Genomic DNA, 22,268 nt, shown 5'->3' with positions numbered 1-22,268 from the left:
CTTTAATTTGTAAATCTATATACCCGCATAGTAAATCAGCCATATTTTTTATGTCAGGATACAATGTATGATACAATGGATAGCAATATTGCAATATAATAAGAATAAATTTGTGTTCGCATAAATTAAGGGTGCGAGCATGTCCTCTTTTTACTCAAAATACTAATACGTAACAAAATTTCAGTAGGTTTGATACCTCATGCTGTCCATATGTGCACTTTAATTTGTAAATCTATATACCCGCAAAATAAATAAGACATATTTTTTATGTCAGGATTCAATGTAAAATACAATGGACAGCAATATTCCAATATAATAAGAACAAATTTTTGTTCGCATAAATTAAGGGTGCTAGCATGTTCTCTTTTTACCTAAAATACTGATACGTAACAAAATTTCAGTAGTTTTGATACCTCATGCTGACTTGTACATCAAAATTATTTGACCACATTGACCAAAACTGACCATATGTGCACTTTAATTTGTAAATCTATATACCCGCAAAGTAAATAAGCCATATTTTTTATGTCAGGATTCAATGTAAAATACAATGGGCAGCAATATTCCAATATAATAAGAACAAATTTTTGTTCACATACATTTAGGGTGCTAGCATGTCCTCTTTTTACCCAAAATACTGATACGTAACAAAATTGCAGTAGTTTTGATACCTCATGCTGACTTGTACATCAAAAGTATTTGACCGCATTGACCAAAACTGACCATATGTGCACTTTAATTTGTAAATCTATATACCCGCAAAGTAAATAAGCCATATTTTTTATGTCAGGATTCAATGTAAAATACAATGGACAGCAATATTCCAATATAATTAGGACAAATTTTTGTTCGCATAAATTTAGGGTGTTAGCATGTCCTCTTTTTACCCAAAATACTTATACGTAACAAAATATCAGTAGTTTTGATACCTCATGCTGACTTGTACAACCAAATTATTAAACCGCATTGACCAAAACTGACCATATGTGAACTTTTAATTGTAAATATATACATTGGCATAGTTAATCACCCGAGTTTCATTTGATACGGTCCACTCAGTTACACAGTTTACATCACCTATTGTTTACAGGTGTCTTTTTTCCATCCATTGTCCATTTAAATCAATACTACTCACAACATTGATTATATGAGGGGAGCTTCTCAATCGTTTTCACTACAGTAACTTAGTTAATTTTTGCACCTTCTGCAGGAACGAAAAACACTAGAAGTCAAAATCTAGAAAAGTTAATGATTTTCTAAAACATAAAATGCATTTAAAATTTATATATCTAGTTCCTGCCATCCCTTAAAACTGTTGCAGGTGCATAGGTTAGTCTGTACTCAGAGTAATATTTGGGGTGTAAATACGGCCATATTAGTCAAAAGGTTATGATGAATCTTAATCGGCCAAGACAAATCTCTTGACCAATCGGACGCATTTGACGAGATTGTTGATAGTTTTACCACACCGTGTGATTGGACACTGTACAATTTCTGTTAGAATATTCTGAGGAAAATAAAATGGTTAATCCAATGCAAACAAGTTGAATAACAAATTCATGCATGTACAAATTTGTGCATAAAGTAAAATTAAGGAAGGGACAGGTAAAAAACGGGGAACGAAGCAACGTCGACAATGTTGTTGATATCCCGTGAATATTGCTCTGAAGCGTTGGACAATCTTTCTATCCGCCTTATAATAAAAAATTATTTAAGAATACATGTATATCAAATAAAAAAAAGAGAATATCTAGTAAAGTCTAGCGAGTAAATAATAAATGATATCTGTGGAAAAACCATGCGAATGTTGTTTACGTATTTTAATTAATGTTCAAGTCTGATATGAAAACTCTTATAACGATATACTGTCATAAGCAGACCTGTCCTCAGGTCTGGTCAATAGCAGACTTGTCCACAGGTCTGGTCAAAAGCAGACCTGTCCTCAGGTCTGTTCAGGAGCAGACCTGTCCACAGGTCTGGTCTGAGGCAGACCTGTCGTCAGGACTGATAAAAGGCAGACTTGTCCACAGGTCTGGTCTGGAGCAGACCTGTTGTTAGGTCAGCCGCAGTCCTAAAAAAGCAGACCGTAGGTCTGGTCCACCAACGACGAAGTTAACTTGCCTGACTGCTTAGAAATTCTAAAGTTAACTTAAAAAGCAGTCAAAAAGTTAACTCCAAGTTAACTTTTGTCAAGGTTAGGACCTCACCCATCTGTAGTCATGTTCTGAACGTGCCATTGTTACATTTTTCCTCTGTTCACTTTAACATGAATAAAAGCATACATAGTAAGCATGCTTTTCATACCACTAACGAGATAGTGATTAGGCACTATATGTTAGGGAAAGCGTAATAACTAGAAATTTGGAAGGGTAATAACTTGAAGTTATATCTTTTGTTCCGATGTATAAATAATGTGTTCATTTCTCCATCGGTTCCATTAAACAACATCAATACTAGCAACAACATTGATTGTAATGTCAATTGGAGGACCATTTATTTATTTTGTGTTTTTGTGTTCTTTATGTTCATGATGTTTGTATGATCTGTAAAATTATATCAATTTTTCTATTTTAAATAAATACGCAGTTAAGCTGTACAACACCTTTTGGATCTCCACATTCAAGAAAGCCAACTACGGCTTTGAAATATTGGACTGCTAAATTGATAGATTAACGATGATAGCTCATAATATTTACCTTAAAAAATCAACAAGATTGAACTTTTATATTCGAGTTAACCAAAAAAACATTTCTATTTTGACGACAATCCATGTTACACCATGAACTCTCTCAATATCAAATAAAAACAACAACAATGTTTGTGAGTATAAATATGTAATAAATAATCTGGCATATAAAATGTAAAACAAATTCATGACAATACGGCTATCCAAGAAGGTTTCCAATATCTGCTGCCCTAAAATAAATAAAGAAATATTTGAAACAAAATAATCAGTTATACTGTATATATTAAATAATGTTTATTTCAAATATGTGGGATTTTTCGCGAAAGAAGTAACTGTTGACACATTAACAACGGGGCATTTGAACGAAGTAATACATTAGTTGTGTTTTGTTGTTTTTATATTATGTTCCTTTTCGTTTATCAGGCCGTCAGTTTTCACGTTTAAATGTTTCCAATTTGCCATTTTAGCCATTTTTATGCCTTGGTAAGCATCAAGGGTTTGTGTTCATTGTTGAATGTATAACAATGACCTATATATGCTAATTTATAACGTTTCTTGTAAAAACTTGTCTCATTGCAATTTTACAATTTCTACTAATTTCTATAAAGAGAAATCTTCTTTAAACATATTACGAACGCGTTAATATGTGTCTACTCCAAATGTCAAACGACGGATCAAATAAAGAATAATGTACCTACAAATGTATTTGGAACAAAAAGTTCGGAGGAATAAAAAAAAGAACTATACTTGTAGACGGAGAAGACTTTTCGAAATCATTAAATATGTGCTTATTACTCGATAGTTGAATTCAAATCTAAAAAACATAGAAAAAACCTAATATGTTTTTGCAGTGACAAAAATCACATTGTTAAATATATTGAATTTAAATGGACTTATTTGATATAATACTTACACCATTTCACAAATGTAGGTAGTTGGTACTGTACAAGGACCATCTGTCCAAGAATAATTGAAGCCTATAACTGGATCAACTCTCATAGCAACACAGTTCTCGTTTCCCCCTCTGTTGTTTGGCTGGGTAGGTCCCCAGTTAAAGTAAGTTGCCTGCTTGCCGTTACCTACCCAGTGAAATTCCCCTTCAGTTACAAGGTCATTTAATCCTATGTACATTCCAATGGAATCTGTGAAAACAAACAAAATGGTTTTGGACACAAATCAAACATAAGTTGATGCAATAAAACAAAACAAGCTAAATTCTCTGAATCAAATATCAATTTTGAAAGTTACGTTGTGAATTTTTGTTTTTAATTGCAGGTATTTTGCATGTAATTAAAACAGCCAAGTTTTATCTTAAAATAGTGGCTATATACATGTATATATTCAGGTTAAGCAAGACAGGGAGCAAAAATTGCGCTTCCTTATTTATTAAAAAATCTAATATCAAAACATTCTTACTTATTTTGATCATTAAATCTGTAAGAAACTGTTGTGTGTTTGCATCATCCACGGTAGCTAATGATGCAGATCTACCATACTGGCGGCCAATCACTTCACATAGTTTCTTGGAAAAGATAGAAAAGTATTACTTTCAAATTTAAAAACAAACATTTATTCATCATGGGGATATGATATGATATCATTATATCAAATGGAAATTTGAACATATTTTCAGCTATTTCTCTCCCTTGAAAACAGCATAATTCCGACATGCTCAAACGTTTAAAACAAACGGCCAATACCAACTGCTTTGATATTAATTTGAAAAAAATATGCTACATTTAGAAAATATACTTCCACCGCTAATATTATGTCGATGATCTTATTCTAAAACTGTATGTAGTTACTAAAGCTTTCTATTTATAAATTAAGAACGGCTGATTCATATACAAGATCATGTGATGTGAAATGAGATGCAACCGTAGTTTACCGGTGTTCAAAACACATGTATCCAAATAAGAAATAAATTATGAACAAAAACACTTGAGGGATTTGCATAACTTTGAAAGAGGCGATATTGCTATGCAAACATTGGAATGCACACTTTTTCAAAATCGCAAATAAGTCAATTTCGTTCAAAACAAAAAGGGTAATTATACTTCAAAGTAAAACAATTGAAATCAGAATAAAGAGTTTATGAACAATTATTTTCGAAGCCCTCCCTATGCTCTATTCCCTTGTACTCACCAGTGAATCGGCAAATGTCTCGTTGTCACGGCTTAGAAAGAAACACTTGTCTTTATAATGAGTCCAACTAGTAGGGCATGCAGAAAATACTGAAATCAGAATTATAATATATTTGCATGTATCCTTTCATACAGAAAATTAATGTTGAGAACTTTCTTATATGATTTAGAGAGATTTATCACGTTCATGGGAGGCTGAAAAAATCCAAAGTAATAGAATAACAATCTTTAATCCATTTAAAAAGATACAAAAATTTATTCGACGCTTCGTTTATTTTCATCACGATGATAACCTTCACTATTTAATAATCAGTCTTAAAGCACACGGTGTTCTTTATTCCAAAAAATCGTCGCATCGATAACTGCTCTTGCTATCAATGACAACGTTTATCACAATAATATGAATATTAAAAAACAAACAAAGGTAGGGCTCTGAATGTTATTGCCATGTACAATTTGATGACATAAGGACCATTCACACGAAATACTACTACATTTTAACGAGTCAATGCATTATTAATTGGTTCTCTATAGAGTTGTTTTAATTGATATATGTGTTTTACAATGCCATGAATCAAATATGCTACTTTGTAATTGGGTAAAATTGTTAGTCATAAACTTCACCGCTATGCTTATACTAAAATTTACTTTAACCCTAATGTCCATTAATCAAACAAGACGTAAAAACTTCTAATTATGAATTACAGATTAAATCATGAAGAATCAGTTTAATAAACAATAATTACATTACAGACATTGTATGTTTCATTATAATACTTTCTTTTGATTGGTTGACACCAATATTGCGTCATTCTGAAAATTTCTCAAAATGAAATGTAACCTCCATCATGACCAGAGTTTCCGCAATAAGGTGCACAGGTAATTCAAATGATCATGATCCTAGTAAAACATTTAACCATCAGTTTTGAATTCCTCTTTTAGTCATATTATAGGATTGAAAAAGGTTGTCCGTCCGTACATTTTTTCGAATGAAGCCATTCGGCGTTTTATGCTACATGTACTTCGGTAAATGCTTTTATATCCCCAAAAATACAGAAAAGAATCACTTTAATCATTAAAATAAATGACTTACCAATAGTGGCTACAAATGCCAGAACACAAAGTTTCATCAAAACAAAAGACATGTTGATATATTGAAAGCAGATTGAATATTGAATGTTGTATTTCTAGAGGCGATATTTATATGCGTTAAATATCTCAAGTTCGTGATGTAAAAAAACTTCAAACAAACTTGAATGGAGGTGTAAAATTTTGGTCAAAGTCAAGGTTTTTCTTGTTATTAATGATAAGTAATGAACTTTGAGACTGGTATTCATAAAGACCATTATGATAAAGTTCAAATTTTAGAACAAGATTATTTGGAATATAATTTGGAACATTTATCAGGATAAGGATACAAGCCAAAGTTCGAGATGTCCAATGTGAATATTTGAAATTTGAATCAGAATATTTATCAGTACATAAGGTGAATTAATAGAAGGTTAATCGGAATATTCATTTTGAGGGGCTTTGTTGACTTAAATGAAGACGGAACGCGCATCCTGAGAAAAGCACCACCACAGAGTTATCACAATATTAATCTTAATATCAGAATATAACAAATAAACTTTTCTGATCATTATCATAATATAGTCCATGATGTTTGTTAACCTTATTTCATAGGATTATAACAATCAAAATGATTTTCCAGTTGACTCAACTGATTAATGACTTTTTATTTTGTAAAGTTGATATGGTTTAGGGATATGCACAGATACGTTTACGAGCTGTCAGTAATGCACGTAAATAAATCGGTTAGAAAGCAATGGTTTAAGTTTAAATCGACTGGAAAGCTTCATTTAAGGGTAGAAAGTGGAGGTAGCAACAGAAGAGGTTCCACAGTGAATATATTTTTCTTGCAAACTTTTTTATTTGAAAGGTTTATATTTTATTTCACCTGTGAATGATCTTTTTTTCCTTTCTCCGGTTATCTTTTGAATTAGCTTATTTAAAACCCGGTTCGGCCAGTCTTGTACAAATAAGGATTCATATTGACAACAAACATTAACATGCACTTGTTCTAAATATGAATCAAATTTTTCTTCTGAAATTTTAAGATGTTGAATAAAAAGGCGAGGTGTTTATAACCTCTGAAGGGTTTAAAAGAGTATATTATTTTTTTCAGTTATGTTTAAAATCATTGATAGTATTTTCATTTAATGTAGATATATGCATTTTCTGAACGTCAAGTGGCAAATACTTGATGCATATATTTAATAAAGAGCAATTAAGAGAATTGAAATTCAAACAAGAAGCAGCCCTTTTTGAAGAAAAAGTTAAAAACATAAATATATCCATAATTATAGTATTCAAAGTAAGCAACCATCTTCGTTAGTCGGTAGTAGCACAATCGCATACAACGGTACAGAAAGAGACAACACAAAAGAGACCAAAATAACATCTGCTACTTGTATACACCAACTTTTTGTATGTGCCTGTAATTCAGTGGTTGTCGTTTGTTGCTATATATCATTGTTTTTCGTTAATAGTTTTCTATATAACTTAGATTTCTCGTTTGAATTTTTTTACTCAAAACTATCGTGATTTGATATTTGAATGGTCATATATAGGCCTTTTATTGCTTATTCTACACAATGGGTTTTGATCGTCGCTCGATGACATATATTTGTTAACGACTGAATCATTTGGTCTCCGGAAGGGAGTTATCTCTTTGACAATCATACTACTCCTTTTTGTCTTTATACTTACTTTTAGGAACCCAATCCCATGTGAATATCGGAAACCTAAAACATATTATAATGTCGGATTGTTTTTCTTAATTTTCTATCGTTTTTATTGGGAAAAAAATGTTCTTACAGGGTAATGTCAATAAATTTAACTAACAAGTCGTTATTTCAGTTTTATAATTTATTTGGAAAGTCTCTCTGACTGAATTAAACCACTGTGAAGGACTGTGTATAAGGTCGAGGGGGGTCCACTTCCTATATACAAGGTTATAGGACGTTCCGCTGGAAGGGGCTACCTTTTCAAGCTTGAAAATATGTGAATAGGTCGGGAAAACTATCAGAAATATTTTATAATGTTGATAAAGTTTTCCATAGTTCTGTTATATATCTATCTACACCATCGATTCATAATTATCTTTAATTCTAACTTGGCATGCCATATTTGATGAAAGCTAGGAAATATGTGAAAAGGTCGGGAAAACTATCAGAAATATATAATGAGGTGGATAAAGTTTTCCATAGTTCTGTTATATATCTATCTACACCATCGATTCATAATTATCTTAAATGATAACTTGGCATGCCATACTTGATGAAATGCGAACAAGAAAGAAAGCACCCTTCACCTACGCTTCAAAAAAGATTTGATTCCCAATGATTTTGTCATTTAAAAAACAGAAGCCTATTATATTTAACATGTGCAGAAGGTTGTACTAAATTAACAACAGAAATAACAGGTTTTTGAAAGATCATTATGATGTGGATATATATAATTATGCCAAAACAAACACCTCAAATTATCTTTTTTCATTGAGTACTGAAGACAATCACTGACATTGTTTGAACTGTGGCCTAAGTCATAATTCAAAGTGAAATAAAAATCTTGAAAATTACATGTACCCTAAACCATTTCATGGTAAACAAAATGAATGCACATGTAACTTTTTCCATTCACAGGCTGATTTTTTTTTATTCTTGACGACCCTTGAAAGCATATTTTATTTCGAACTGGAAACACATCTAAAATATTAATATATGTTTCCATAAAAAAATTAACATTGTCATAAGATATTTATTCAATAATTATTCACCCAAAAACTGGTTAAAAGAAGAATGTTATAATTTAAAGCAGAAAGGGAAGTTATGTAGGCCCTGATTTATAATGCATTGTGGAAAACACTTGCTCTCTACCCAATCTTAATCATATGATTAACAATTAATAAAGTGATTATTTAGTAATTGCAATGATTAAAATAAGTTGAACAACGTAATTTAATCATTGTATTTACTAATCATGTGATCAACTTTTAACGACTGATTAAAACTAATCATATGATGAGTAACATCAAAAGTTGAACAACAGACCCCTTGTTTTATAGCTAGCTAAACCTCTCACCTGTATGACAGTCCCAGTTAAATTCCATTATATCAACAACGATATGTGAACAAAACAAATATAGATAATAAGTAAAAATGTAAAAAAAAAACAGGGCACAGCAGTCAACATTGTGTCATAATTGAATCACTATAAAAACAAACAAACATGTAATAAATAATATTTATATTTTATTTTCATTAACAGTGTTGCTTTTCTTGTTCTAAATGATTATAGTAATCCTTCGAACATACAAATTAGAAGAAAGTTTCTTTTATCTTCATACCTAATTGTACACTGAAATAATTATATCAGTTAGCTATTAATACATGTAATTAGAGGTTTTAAAGAAAATTGAAACAGTAAAACCACAAAAAATTATAGTTGTTGATTATTCATACATTAGCGTGACACAATAACTTTTTACAACAACAAAAAAAAAGATACTGATGTCCATTAGGTTTTCTGAAATAACCTTTATCTGATGTACACATGACGAAAAAAACACATGTATACTTTAAGAGACTTCAGAAAAATAACAACACAACAAATAACACGTCACAATTGTCTAAAGTATTCCAATTACAAAATCAAATAAACATGTACTGTTGTCAATTGAAAAATAATTCAAATACAACAATTTACAATTATGGCTCGTAGAAAAGATGAATATCCAAAATTGTCAACACGAGAAATTGTTTCACGGAGAGTTGCAAATTTTGGATATTCGTCGATTCTAAGGGGCAACAATTGTTTTTATTATTCCGAACTTACAATGGAAGGAAAGAATCATTGAAAAAGCACTTACTATTTTACTGGAAACAATCACAAGGTGACGTTCGAAAATAAATTTGTGTCTGAGAATTTCTCGTATGTAAAACAAAGGTAGATTTGTTTTTGTGAGATATTGGTAGCACTGAAAAGGACTGTTTATAAGAGATATTATTGGCAATAGATGTATGTCCAAAGCCTTATTTCCTCGTCTCTCGATAGACTTCCTGTGACGTGAGGCTGCAATTTTTTTGGTTACGTCAGTGACGTCATTTTCATGGATGATAACTCGAGTACAAATCAAAAAAACTTTTAAACAATGTTATTCACCGGTGAATAATAGGGTTATATTTACCGCTGGTGTAAGTTTTAATGGTTATTCTACCTTCTTTGCAATTAAATGAAAATGAACTGAATTATTCCATGTCACGTGATAAAATGTTACCCAATAGAAGTAATTGTAAGTATTATAATACGAATTGTAAATTATTCAAATGAATATAACAGACGAAATGACAGCTTTTTTTTTGCTTATTTGAGGAAATTTTGTCACTTTTCGCCAATAAAAGATGAAATAATCCGTCTGCGAATGATTTAAATGTCAATGAAATATTTCGTTTGTTTGATCCAGAAAGGCTGCATTTCCTTTCAACTAGTAATAACTACAACCCGCAATTTTTTAAATCACGGAAAAAGAACGGAAACTCTTGCAAAATTTCCCTTTATGTTTCCGTTTACTTTTATTTCAATAATCATTTGTTAATTGCATTTACAATATTTTAATCACCAGAATTTACGATCAGGTCAATAAATTGTCAATTAAAAAAAAATGGATACTAATTCATGTACAAAATGAAGCTACATTATCAGAAATCCCTTTTATACAGTTTAAATAAGCAACTTTTTATTGCAAATTAAAGCAATACGATTGTGAGATAGATGCAACAAAGGAAATAAAATGTTAAATTTACGAAATAGTTTTATCAAAACAAAACCACAATTGAGACGTATATGTATTATTCATCAACTGCGAGTGGTTTTCAAATCGCACTGTGTTACCTGTTAATACATATTTTTTTTTGGTTATTGAATGCTCTATCTCGTGTTTCATGTTTTAAGCATTTTATAAGCGTTTGACATGTTTGATATAACTGTTAATTGTCAGTTCTGATCTCGTACTATGATCAACAAAATTATCTATTTTGAAAATTGAATAAGTTCAGTTCTTCATTAATGTATACCTTACAACAAAATTATTTTTATTTATCTGTGTACATTATTTTTATGGCGGTATTTGTCCTTGGTATGGTTGTAATTCTGATGAGGTACCAGTCTTGTATTACAACTCCAGTTTCCGGTGCATGTCAAAACATGGAGGGAAACAAAAAACATGTAGTGCATTTTTTTCTGTTTTTTTTCCTGTTTCATTATAGGTTTATGCTGAATTGAAACATATATATAGACTTTTAAAAAAATCTTGCATCTTTTGCGGATATCAATCCAGGAAAGTGGAAGGATATCATGTTTACTGGAAGTCGTGCGGCCTAGTAAAAATAACAAACAGAAAGTAGGGAAAAAAAATTGACTTTTGGATTTCTGTAACTTTTAATTTTTCGTGGCAAGACCCTCTTTTTGTCTCGGTTTAATCACAATTTCACATTAGTGCATTCATGATATGAACATGATTTTTTTTTTTGTAGAATTATTTTTTTTATATTTTCAAAGATCAGCTGTTCTGCATGTAAGCCTATGGAGCAATCAATTACAAGACTGCAACCATTATGATTAAGATATAATCATTATTTTATTGATTTTGTATTAACATTGTGTCATATATCAAATATAATCGTTCAAAGTATCTCCACTTATTTGTGTTAATATGTCTGTTGATTGAGTAAAGCCATTTCAATTGATATTTTATAGTGTGCCTTTCTACATGTATGTTTTGATGTTACACTATTGTTTCAGATAAGAGCAATGGTTGGTTTGTATTTAAACATTTTAACACGATGTATTCGTTTGCAGCTGATCCAAGTCAGGAACCTGATATCTAGTGGTTGTCGTTTGCAGAATAGTTCATAAGTGTTATTCGTTTCTAGTTTTTTTTTATATAGATGTTTTCCTGTTTAAATGGTTATTCACTAGTATTTTTTTGGATCCTTTATAGCTTGCTATTCTCAGTAACCCAAGGCTCCGTGTTAAAGACCATACTTTGAACTATATTGGTTTACCTTTAAAGTTGTAACTTGAATTGCGAGATGTCTCGTTGCCACTAATACAGCATCTACTGATATCTAGCATATGTACCCTTACCTACTATTGTAATTTAATCATATGGCTTATTCTGATTACTAGTCATGTTCTGAAAGTGTCATTTTTACATTTCCCCTCTGTTCACTTATATAGTTATCAAAGGTACCAGGATTATAATTTAGTACGCCAGACGCGCGTTTCGTCTACACAAAACTCATCAGTGACGCTCAAATCAAAATATTATAAACCAAACAAGTACAAAGTTGAAGAGCATTGAGGAACCAAAATTCCAAAAAGTTGTGCCAAATACGGCTAAGGTCACCTATGCCTGGGATAAGAAAATCCTTAGTTTTTCGAAAAATTCAAAGTTTTACTAACAGGAAATTTATAAAAATGACCACACTATTGATATTCATGTCAACACCGAAGTGTTGACTACTGGGCTGTTGATACCCTCGGAGACGAAACGTCCACCAGCAATGACATCGACCCAGTGGTGTAAATAGTTATCAAAGGTACTAGGATTATAATGTAGTACGCCAGACGCGCGTTTCGTCTACACAAGAATCATCAGTGATGCTCAAATCAAAATATAATAAAACCAAACAAGTACAAAGTTGAAGAGCATTGAGGAACCAAAATTCCAAAACGTTGTGCCAAATACGGCTAAGATAATCTATGCCTGGGATAAGAAAATCCTTAGTTTTTCGAAAAATTCAAAGTTTTACTAACAGGAAATTTATAAAAATGACCACATTATTGATATTAATGTCAACACCGAAAAGTTGACTACTGGGCTGGTGAAACCCTCGGGGAGGAAACGTCCACCAGCAGTGGCATCGACCATGAATATAAGCATACATAGTTAGCATGCTTTTCATACCACAAACGAGCTAGTGATTAGGCTCATTATGTAAGGGAAAGGGTAATAACTAGAAATTTGGAAGGGTAATAACTTGAAGTTATATCTTTTGTTCCGATGTATACTGTGTTCATTTCCCATCGGTTCCATTAAACAACATAAATACTGGAAACATCATTGATTGTAATGTGAATAGGAGAACCCTTTCTTCTTTTGTCATGTTTGTGTTTTTGTGTTCTTTATGTTTGCATAATCTGTCAAATTATATCAATTTTTCTATTGTAAATAAATACGCAAGTAAGCTGTAAAAAACGTTTTGGATCTGCACATTATAGATGGCCAACTACGGCTTTGAAATATTGGACTGGTAAATTGATAGATAACCGATGATAGCTCATATTATTTACCATAGAAAATTAGTAAGATTGCATTTTTAGTTGAGTTAACCAAAAAACAAATTTGACGACAATCCATGTTACATCATGAACTATCTCAATACCAAATAAAAACAACACCAATTTTTGTGAGTATATATACATATGTAATAAATAATGTGGTATATTAAACGTAAAACAAATTCCTGACAATAGGGCTATCCAAGAAGGTTTCCAATATCTGCTGCCCTAAAATAAATAAAGAAATATTTGAAAAAATAATCAGTTATACAGTATATATTAGATAATGTTTATTTCAAATGTGTGGGACTTTTCGCGAAAAAAGTAACGGTTGACACATTAACAACGGGGCGTTTAAACGAAGTAATACATTATTTGTCTTTTGTTGTTTTTATATTATGCTCATTTTCGTTTATGAGGCCGTCAGTTTTCACGTTTAAATTGTTTCCAATTTCCTATTTCAGTTATTTTTATGCCTTGGCAAGCTTCAAGGGTGTGTGTTCATTGTTGAATGTCTAACAGTGACCTATTTATGCTAATTTATAACGTTTCTTGTTAAAACTTGTCTCATTGGCAATTTTACAATTTCTACTAATTTCTATAAATAGTAATCTTCTTTTAATATATTACGGACGCGTTAATATGAGTCTACTCCAAATACCATACGACGGATCAGGTGGAGAATTATGTACATACAAATGTATTCGGAACAAAAATATCGGAGAGATAAAAAAAACTATACTTGTACACAGAGAGGACTTTTCGGAATCATTAAATATGTGCTGATTACTCGATAAGTCAATTCAAATCTAAAAAAAACATAGAAAAAACATTTTTTGCGGTGATTAAAAATCACATTCATTTGTTAAATGCATTGCGTTTTAATTGACTTGTTTGATATAATACTTACACCATTTCACAAATATAGGTAGTTGGTACTGTACAAGGACCATCTGTCCAAGAATAATTGAAGCCTATTACTGGATCAACTCTCATAGCTACACAGTTCTCGTTTCCCCCTCTGTTGTTTGGCTGGGTAGGTCCCCAGTTAAAGTAAGTTGCCTGCTTGCCGTTAGCTACCCAGTGAAATGTCCCTTCAGTTACCAGGTCATTTAATCCTATGTACATTCCAATAGAATCTGTGAAAACAAACAAAACAGTTTTGAACACCAATCAAATATAGGTTGATGCTATAAAAAAAAACTGTTTAATTCGTTCAATCAAATATACATTTTAAAAGTTACGTAGTTTAATTTGATTTTTATTAGGCATGTTTTTGCATGTAATTGAATCAGCCGAGTTTTACCTCACAATAGTGGATATATATATATATTGTTAGGTTAAACATGATAGTGAACAAAAGTTGCGCTTCATTATTTATAAACAAATCTAATATCTTTACATTCTTACTTATTTTGATCATTAAATCTGTTAGAAACTGTTGTGTTTTTGCATCATCAACGGTAGCTAATGATGCCGATCTACCATACTGGCGACCAATCACTTCACATAGACTCTGGAAAAAGATAGAAAAGTATTTCATTCAAATCTCAAAAAACACATATTTGGATATGATATGATACATTAATTTAAATGACAAATTTTAAGTTATTTCTATACCTTGAAATACAGCACAAGTTCGAGCATGCTTACACGCTTAAACGGGTAATTCTTTTCCTTTTTACTCACCAGTGAATCTGCAAATGTCTCGTTGTCACGGCTTAGAAAGAAACATTTGTCTTCATAATGACTCCAACTAGTAGGACATGCACAAAAGACTGAAATAAAAATAATTATGCATGTATCCGTTCATACAGAACATGAATGTTGAGAACTGTATATTATATTAATAAACAAATGATACAAAGGAAGTCATTACGTTTGAGAAAGGTAGTCAAAATCAAAAGTTAAAGAGTTATAGTCTACATTACATTTTAAGTGATAAGATGTATTCGACACTCAGTTGATTTGCATTACGATGAAAATCTGTTTCAAGGGATTCCACTTATTGATAATCGAACTAAAAGAACATGGTGTTCCAATAAGTTGTCGCATCTATAATTGTCCATGCTATCTATAACAAAGTTCATCACAACAATATGAATATTCAAAAACAAAGTATTGGGTGTGGATGTTATTGGAAGGGATAATCTGATGACATAAGGTCTAGACCATGGAAATACTGCTACATTTTTACAAGCCTATGCATTATTTATTGTTTCTCTAATGTGTTTATGTAATTTAGATATTTGTTTCACTATGCTATGAATTATACATGTTAGTTTTTAATTGGATCAAATTGGTGAACATGAATTTGTCAGCTATGCTTTTCCTCACATTTTCTTTAACCCTATTGCACATTGATTAAAACTACACGGATAAACATTTAATTATGAACTACAGATTAAATCTTGAAGAATTGGTTCAATTATAGTAATTACATTACAGACATTGCATGTTTCATTATAATACTTTGTTTTGATTCGCTAACAGTAGTCTTGAATCATTCTGAAATTAACATTCTTTTCAAAATGAAATTTAACATTTATCATGACACGATCTTCCGCAACAACAAAAAAATGCACAGGTAATTAAAACACAAACTTGCTAGATATATCTTGTTTTCATGATCCTAACAACAAATGTAATCAAAAGGAATTAATTCTTCTTTCAGTAATATTATAGGGTTTTGAAAGCATTGGCCGTGCGTACATTGTTTACACTGCATTTACTTCGGTAAACGCTCTTATATCATAAAAAGAAATTACAAAAAGAAGCATTCGAATGTTGAAAAAAGTGACTTACCAATTGTGGATACAAATGCCAGAACACAAATTTTCATCAAAACAAAAGACATGTTGATATATTAGGCAGCAGATTGAATATTGAATGTTTCATTTCAAGAGACGATATTTATATGCGTTAATAATCGCAAGTTCGTGATGTAAAAAAACTTCAGACAAACTGGAATGGGGGTGTAAAATGTTGGGCCAAAAGCAAAGTCAAGGTATTCCTGAGTTATTAATGATAAAATATGAACTTTTATATGAGACTGGTATTCATAAAGAACAATTTGATAAAAAGTTCAAATTCTAGAACAAGATTATTTAGAATATAATTTGGAACAGTTATTAGGATAAGGATTTCCCTCATCGAAACATTAACATGATCAAGCAACAAACATTCCTGTAAAACTTTAAATACTCATTGGAGCAGAACTAAGATGAAAGAGGGAGTATATCTAGGGGGCTATAAAAAAATTACTTCAGTATAACAGACTGCACACTTGCCGTAAATAAATAAGACGAAAGAGGGACTATATCTAGGGGACTATAAAAAATATTTACTCCAGTATAACAGACTGCACACTTGCTGTTGAAAAAAATGATGTACGACAAACTAAAAAACAAAACAAAATACCAAACCAAATAATAAATTTAAAGCCTGTCATAGAATTCAAAATATTGAACCCTTATTAAAACTGGCGGTGAACAGATGTGATCCGAAAGTGTAAAAATAGAAATTACCTAAAACAAGATTAAGTTAACTGCAGTGTGTATTTCGCTTTTATCATACCAAGACAGTCATATTGACAGTTCTTAACCTTTGCTATCATTGTTTACCTGGTACAGATTAATTGGGAAACAGGCATCGTGAACTAAATTATATTTGTACTTGTGTAATATGTGTGTATCTTCTAACAAATCTGAATTCCAATAAAACATTTGTACACGGATAACTACATGTGCATTTAGTATATTAGTGTTATTAACTGTTTTTATTGGCCCTTTTATAGATTATAGTTTAGCTGTATTTCACTTGAGACTCGAAGAGTCGATGTCCAATACAGCTGATCGATAATTTTTAATAGGACCAATACATAATAAGTCAGTTCATAACAATTGTATCAAATGATTTTCGGTCTTAAAATTAGACAACAACTGCACATAAATTAAGAAACCGTGAAGAGGATACTGAAATTCATATAAGAACTTGTCTTTTCCCAATCACATCATTGGATTTAGTTGTCAATATTGTCAGATGTAATCTCTGATTTCTCGTCAAAGTACTTAATGTCATGCTATTACAATTAATTTTATCTAGCAAATATAAAGAAGATGGAAGAATTTTTCAGACAGTTTTATTACTTCTTTACTCTATTCTTAAATCGTCTGTGTTCTGATGATTGACCAACGGAAATGAATCAGTGCCCATAATCGACATTCGTTCTCGAAAAGGCGGTGAAATGACTTCGTTTCAAGACCTCAAGACGTTACAAAACATTGAACCTTATTTTATGATTTTAAGTTAAAAAAAATGTTTGTTTGCATAACAATAAGTCCAAATTGTAGAAATGTTTAAGAAAATTGATACTGGAAGTTCATGTTCCTTATACATTTTTATCGTATTAGTCACCGTATTGATCCCGTTCAAAAATCAATATTAACTCTTGATTGATATCGACAATGTCACGTCATTAGTATTGTGTATGCTAATTCATCTGTATTATGACTGATTTCCTCGTATTTTTAGATAATTTAATTTTTGTTCCAACAAATGTTCTAAATAACAACCCTTATCTTCATATACTGATGAACGTTCTTATTTATATTCTTACAAATGTTCTATATAACAGCATTTACCGTACGTGTACGGATAAATGTTCTGATTAACGTTCCTATTGTTTATAAGGGACCTTTTGAAATTTGGTTCTAGTCCGAATTTTCACCCACATTATAACATGTCTGCAGTTTCCTTTTACATTCTAAAATATTCTGACATTCAAATCACGATCATTGATAATATGTCTTATCAAAATTGAGATAACTCACAAATAGCAGTATAAATATCACCTCAACAAATGCAACTATCAAAATTAGACTGAGCTTTCATATCATAAAATGTCTCCTGTTTTGATGAAACTTTTTGTACTTGCAGTTGTAGGAACTGTTGGTAAGAATATTTATATAATTCTTGTTACATGTTTAATGAATTACGTCTTAAACTTTGACTGATATAATTAAGTTTACTAGTATCTGTTCACAACATTCTGAAATCTACGAAATAAATAATATCAATATATGCATGTACATGCTTATTTTTTTTATATTTTTCTATATAAACGGCATCAAACTAAAAACTATGAAACAACTGACTTTTTCAAAATGAACACTTCGCATTTTTCATTTTTCAATCAGTAATGTTCCATCTTAAGGCGTTTACAGAGTCAATACGCTCATACGGGCACGCTCCAACAATACTAACTTTATTGACAGAAGTGTGCTCCTTACACAAAAACTACAAAAATTGATTGACGAGGAAGAACGTATGGAATTTACTTTTATTAAGTTACTAAAATAGAATTGGCAAACCGAAACGACATGATTGTGTCTCAACTTATTAGCGACATGTCTGTGTCTGAACTTATATTTAGCGGGATGTTTCTGCTATCTTAGATCCCAAGCTACTATACTACCTATTCATTCTGTAGGTTTACCGATGGTGTTCTATTCTTAGTGATGACATTTAACTGACTGTTGCTTTGCAAGGCTGGAAAAACATACCGAAGACAACTTCTAGGTCGACACTCCGTATCTCAATCACTATCGTGTTCATACAATTCTATTAGTTGTTCATGTTGTTCGGTATTTCTTTTTTTTTCTGCTAGATAAACACGAATTGAACTATTGTAGCCTTAATGTTCTTCCTTTATGCAAACTATATTCATTATTTATAAATGTAAACGTCCATGGTAAATTATATGACTTGTACATATTCAATTGTAAAACTGTTTCAGTATTATGCACATGTCCAAATGGATGGAACCATTATGAAGATAAATGTTTCTTTCTAAGCAGGGACAATGAGACATTTGGCAATTCACTGGTATGTTGATATAATGAAAAGAAGTCTTAAAAGTACTGACATGCTAACAACGTTTAAATTCCATTTTGTATGAACCAAACTCAATCATTTAATACAAATGTTTGATATTAACCGCCATGTAGCTGACAGTATAAAAAAGAAGATTAGGTATGATTTCCAATGAGACAACTATCCTCAAAAGACCAAAATGCCACAAACATTAACAATTATAGGTCACCGTACGGCCGTCAACAATGAGCCAAAACATTTCAAGCTATAACTTGTTTTTAAACTATAAGTCCTCGCAAAGAATTCACTGCGTTGTCGTTGTTAAGCCGTTTTGTTTTGGAGTTCATAAAACATTTCTATATTTATTTTTCTTCCAACAGTTTTGATGTAGCTCGAACGGAACAAAATTAGGTCCATTGGCAATTCTCACATGTTAATTAATTCAAGAAATGTATATACTAGTAGGCGAAAAGGTTGAAGAAAAAAAAATAATTGAAAGAAACAAGTTGTAATGACCATCCATCACTTTAAGTAAAATCCCAACTTTCATAAACACACCTATAAAAATAAACATCTTTCTCTAATATTTATTATGCTATGTCTTTATTGTCAGATGCTATGTGAAGTGATTGGTCGTCAGTATGGAAGATCTGCCTCTTTGGCCACTGTTGATGACGCTAAAACACAACAGTTTCTTACAGATTTAATGATCAAAATAAGTAAGAATAAAAATGCAACATACATTACAACCATGATAAACCAAAACGTTCGATTATTCTTTCTTTGGATCGTTTCTTTCTGAAATTAGAATATGAGCGATCTCGTTTTTCAGACAGTGATGCATGATTTTCATAAGAACTAAAGTTTCGTCTTGTTTGGGTCTACATGATAGAAGGAGTCTTTAATATTTCAGGAAGTTTAATTTTATTTGTGTATGATATTATTTTTTTTTACCTTTGGTAATGTTTACAAAATCCGTTGCAATATCTAAACATATAAGACAGCGTTTCATTAGTTACATGTAGCATCTACTATTTGCCAAAGTTTAAATTATCTACCACTTCGTTGGTGGCTTTTTAAAGAATTTATGAATTTGCATGCTGGACTGCATAAAAACAAAACACGAATTAAGTCGATAACACAAATAAACGGGTATAACACAACAGCGAATACACTTTCACACAATATTTCTTCAAAATCAAAAACCGACATCTACACGTTCTGCATAAGGTTGAAATAGTTAGAAATCGTATACAGAAATAAAACTTATTTTTTTTAATTTTATGAGTTTCTATTCATGCAATTTGCATAGAAAAAGATTTCGTCAGCAATTTTGTAAATAAGTAATCGTTATATATAATCTTCAATAACAATGTTAATCTGTCTAAAACTATTTTCCTTTGAACTATCAGATTCCATTGGAATGTACATAGGATTAAATGATCTTGTTACTGAAGGGGAATTTCACTGGATAGCTAACGGCAAGCAGGCAACGTACTTTAACTGGGGACCTACCCAGCCAAACAATAGAGGGGGAAACGAGAACTGTGTAGCTATGAGAGTTGATCCAGTGATAGGTTTCAATTATTCTTGGACAGATGGTCCTTGCACAGTACCAACCACATACATTTGTGAAATGGTGTAAGTATTATTGCCAAGAAATACATTTGATACGCGTTGATTCTGTTTAGGGATTTAACAACACAAGAATAAAAGGTCTTTGTTAAAAGAAATGGAATACATCATACATCTATTTTTTGTGTTTTTTTTTTAAAATAGCTGAAATAATGGATAACCTGTATCGCTCCTTTATTTTACATCTTCTGAACCGAGTAATCAACAAATGGTTTGTAATTTAAAATTGCATAACGTAACAACCTTTGAATTTCCTTGAAAATAATATTTTAAATAAACCAGGAGTATCTACAAAAAGGTAGCTTGTTACGACTACAAAAGATTCATTATTGATGCTCAAATCAAGAAGGTAAAAACGTCAAAATGAAGTACGAAGTTGAAGAGCACTACGGACACCAGGTTATTAATAATAATTTTGTCGGTTTTTCCCTTTCTGATTTACATAAACAATAATATGTGTATAATTCCTATCTGGATTGTTAGTTGTATACATGACTGTCAACAAAATGATTTCGTTACCTTCAATAAAGTCAAAATTAGTATACCGCTGTTCAAAAGTCAGAAATATATTGAGAACAAAAATCCGGGTTACAAACTAAAATTAAACCGAGGGAAACACATCAACTATAAGAGCAAACCTTATACACATTAGAACACTTAAGTCCAACAACAAACAAACGACAAAGTAACTTACATAAAAACAAACTATAATTTTCTTTTGTCATTTTTATTAAATTGTTATTTGGATGGAGAGCTGTCTCTTTGGCACTCACACCACATATTCCTATATTTTTATAAGATAACAACTGCCATATTCCTGACTTTTTTTTAGAAAAAACGTAGAAAAATTACTTACTTCATAACTGATATAAAAAAAACAAGTGATATGATTGGCAAGCAGAAAATGGTCCACCACATACTTATTGGCGTTAAGATGTGCATCTAATGGTCACCAATAGACCATTAGCAATGCAGAAAATTAATAAATCAAAACGAAATATAGTAGACATTAATATAATTGAAATCTATTACAAATGTAAAATGATTCAACCTCAAACGCTATGGATATTAGGTTTGCTAAAACAAATAACTTAACTCCAATTTAATATAATATACACCAACAAAAGGTAATCATTGATGAATAGGTTCCTAATTGGTTCTAAATGCTCATCGTTTTTGCTGTAAGCATCAACTCCTATCAGAAAAGAAATATCCAAATTGAAATAAATTTTGTTAAATAAAATAAGCTGGTGATTTTTTTTTAAATATTTATCTATTCATTTTAGGGCAGCAGATATTGGAAATCTCCTCGGATAGTGATGCGTGAATTTGATAAACCTTTTACATGTCAGTTTATTTATTAAATTTATACCCATATGTTCTATTGATTTTATTTTATTTGCTTTATTTGATGAATATTAGGAGTCTCTACACTTTGATAATACAACAGAGAGCATGCTGAAGAAAACGAGAAAAACATACGTAACACAGTATGAAGGTGACTGGCTTTATGGCCACGCGGTATT

At 31.1% G+C, this 22,268-nt stretch overlaps 1 protein-coding gene and 1 pseudogene across 1 annotated transcript; one reads left to right on the top strand and one right to left on the bottom strand.

The window, feature by feature from the left end:
- The window catches only part of LOC134726167 (C-type mannose receptor 2-like), a 28,983-nt pseudogene extending 12,893 nt beyond the window's left edge, over positions 1 to 16,090 (bottom strand).
- A 2,044-nt stretch (positions 16,091 to 18,134) lies between these two features.
- On the top strand, positions 18,135 to 22,059 carry LOC134726166 (perlucin-like protein). The gene is made up of 5 exons (XM_063590568.1): positions 18,135 to 18,186; positions 19,031 to 19,119; positions 19,721 to 19,826; positions 20,520 to 20,748; positions 22,029 to 22,059. Exons 1-5 carry the CDS (start codon positions 18,135 to 18,137, stop codon positions 22,057 to 22,059), a joined length of 507 nt encoding a protein of 168 aa, XP_063446638.1.
- The last annotated feature ends 209 nt before the right edge of the window (positions 22,060 to 22,268 follow it).

Source organism: Mytilus trossulus, chromosome 7, assembly GCF_036588685.1.
Source record: "Mytilus trossulus isolate FHL-02 chromosome 7, PNRI_Mtr1.1.1.hap1, whole genome shotgun sequence".
NCBI lineage: Eukaryota > Metazoa > Mollusca > Bivalvia > Mytilida > Mytilidae > Mytilus > Mytilus trossulus.
Note: the sequence above shows the minus strand (reverse complement) of the source record. Positions and strands in the feature narration are given on the sequence as shown.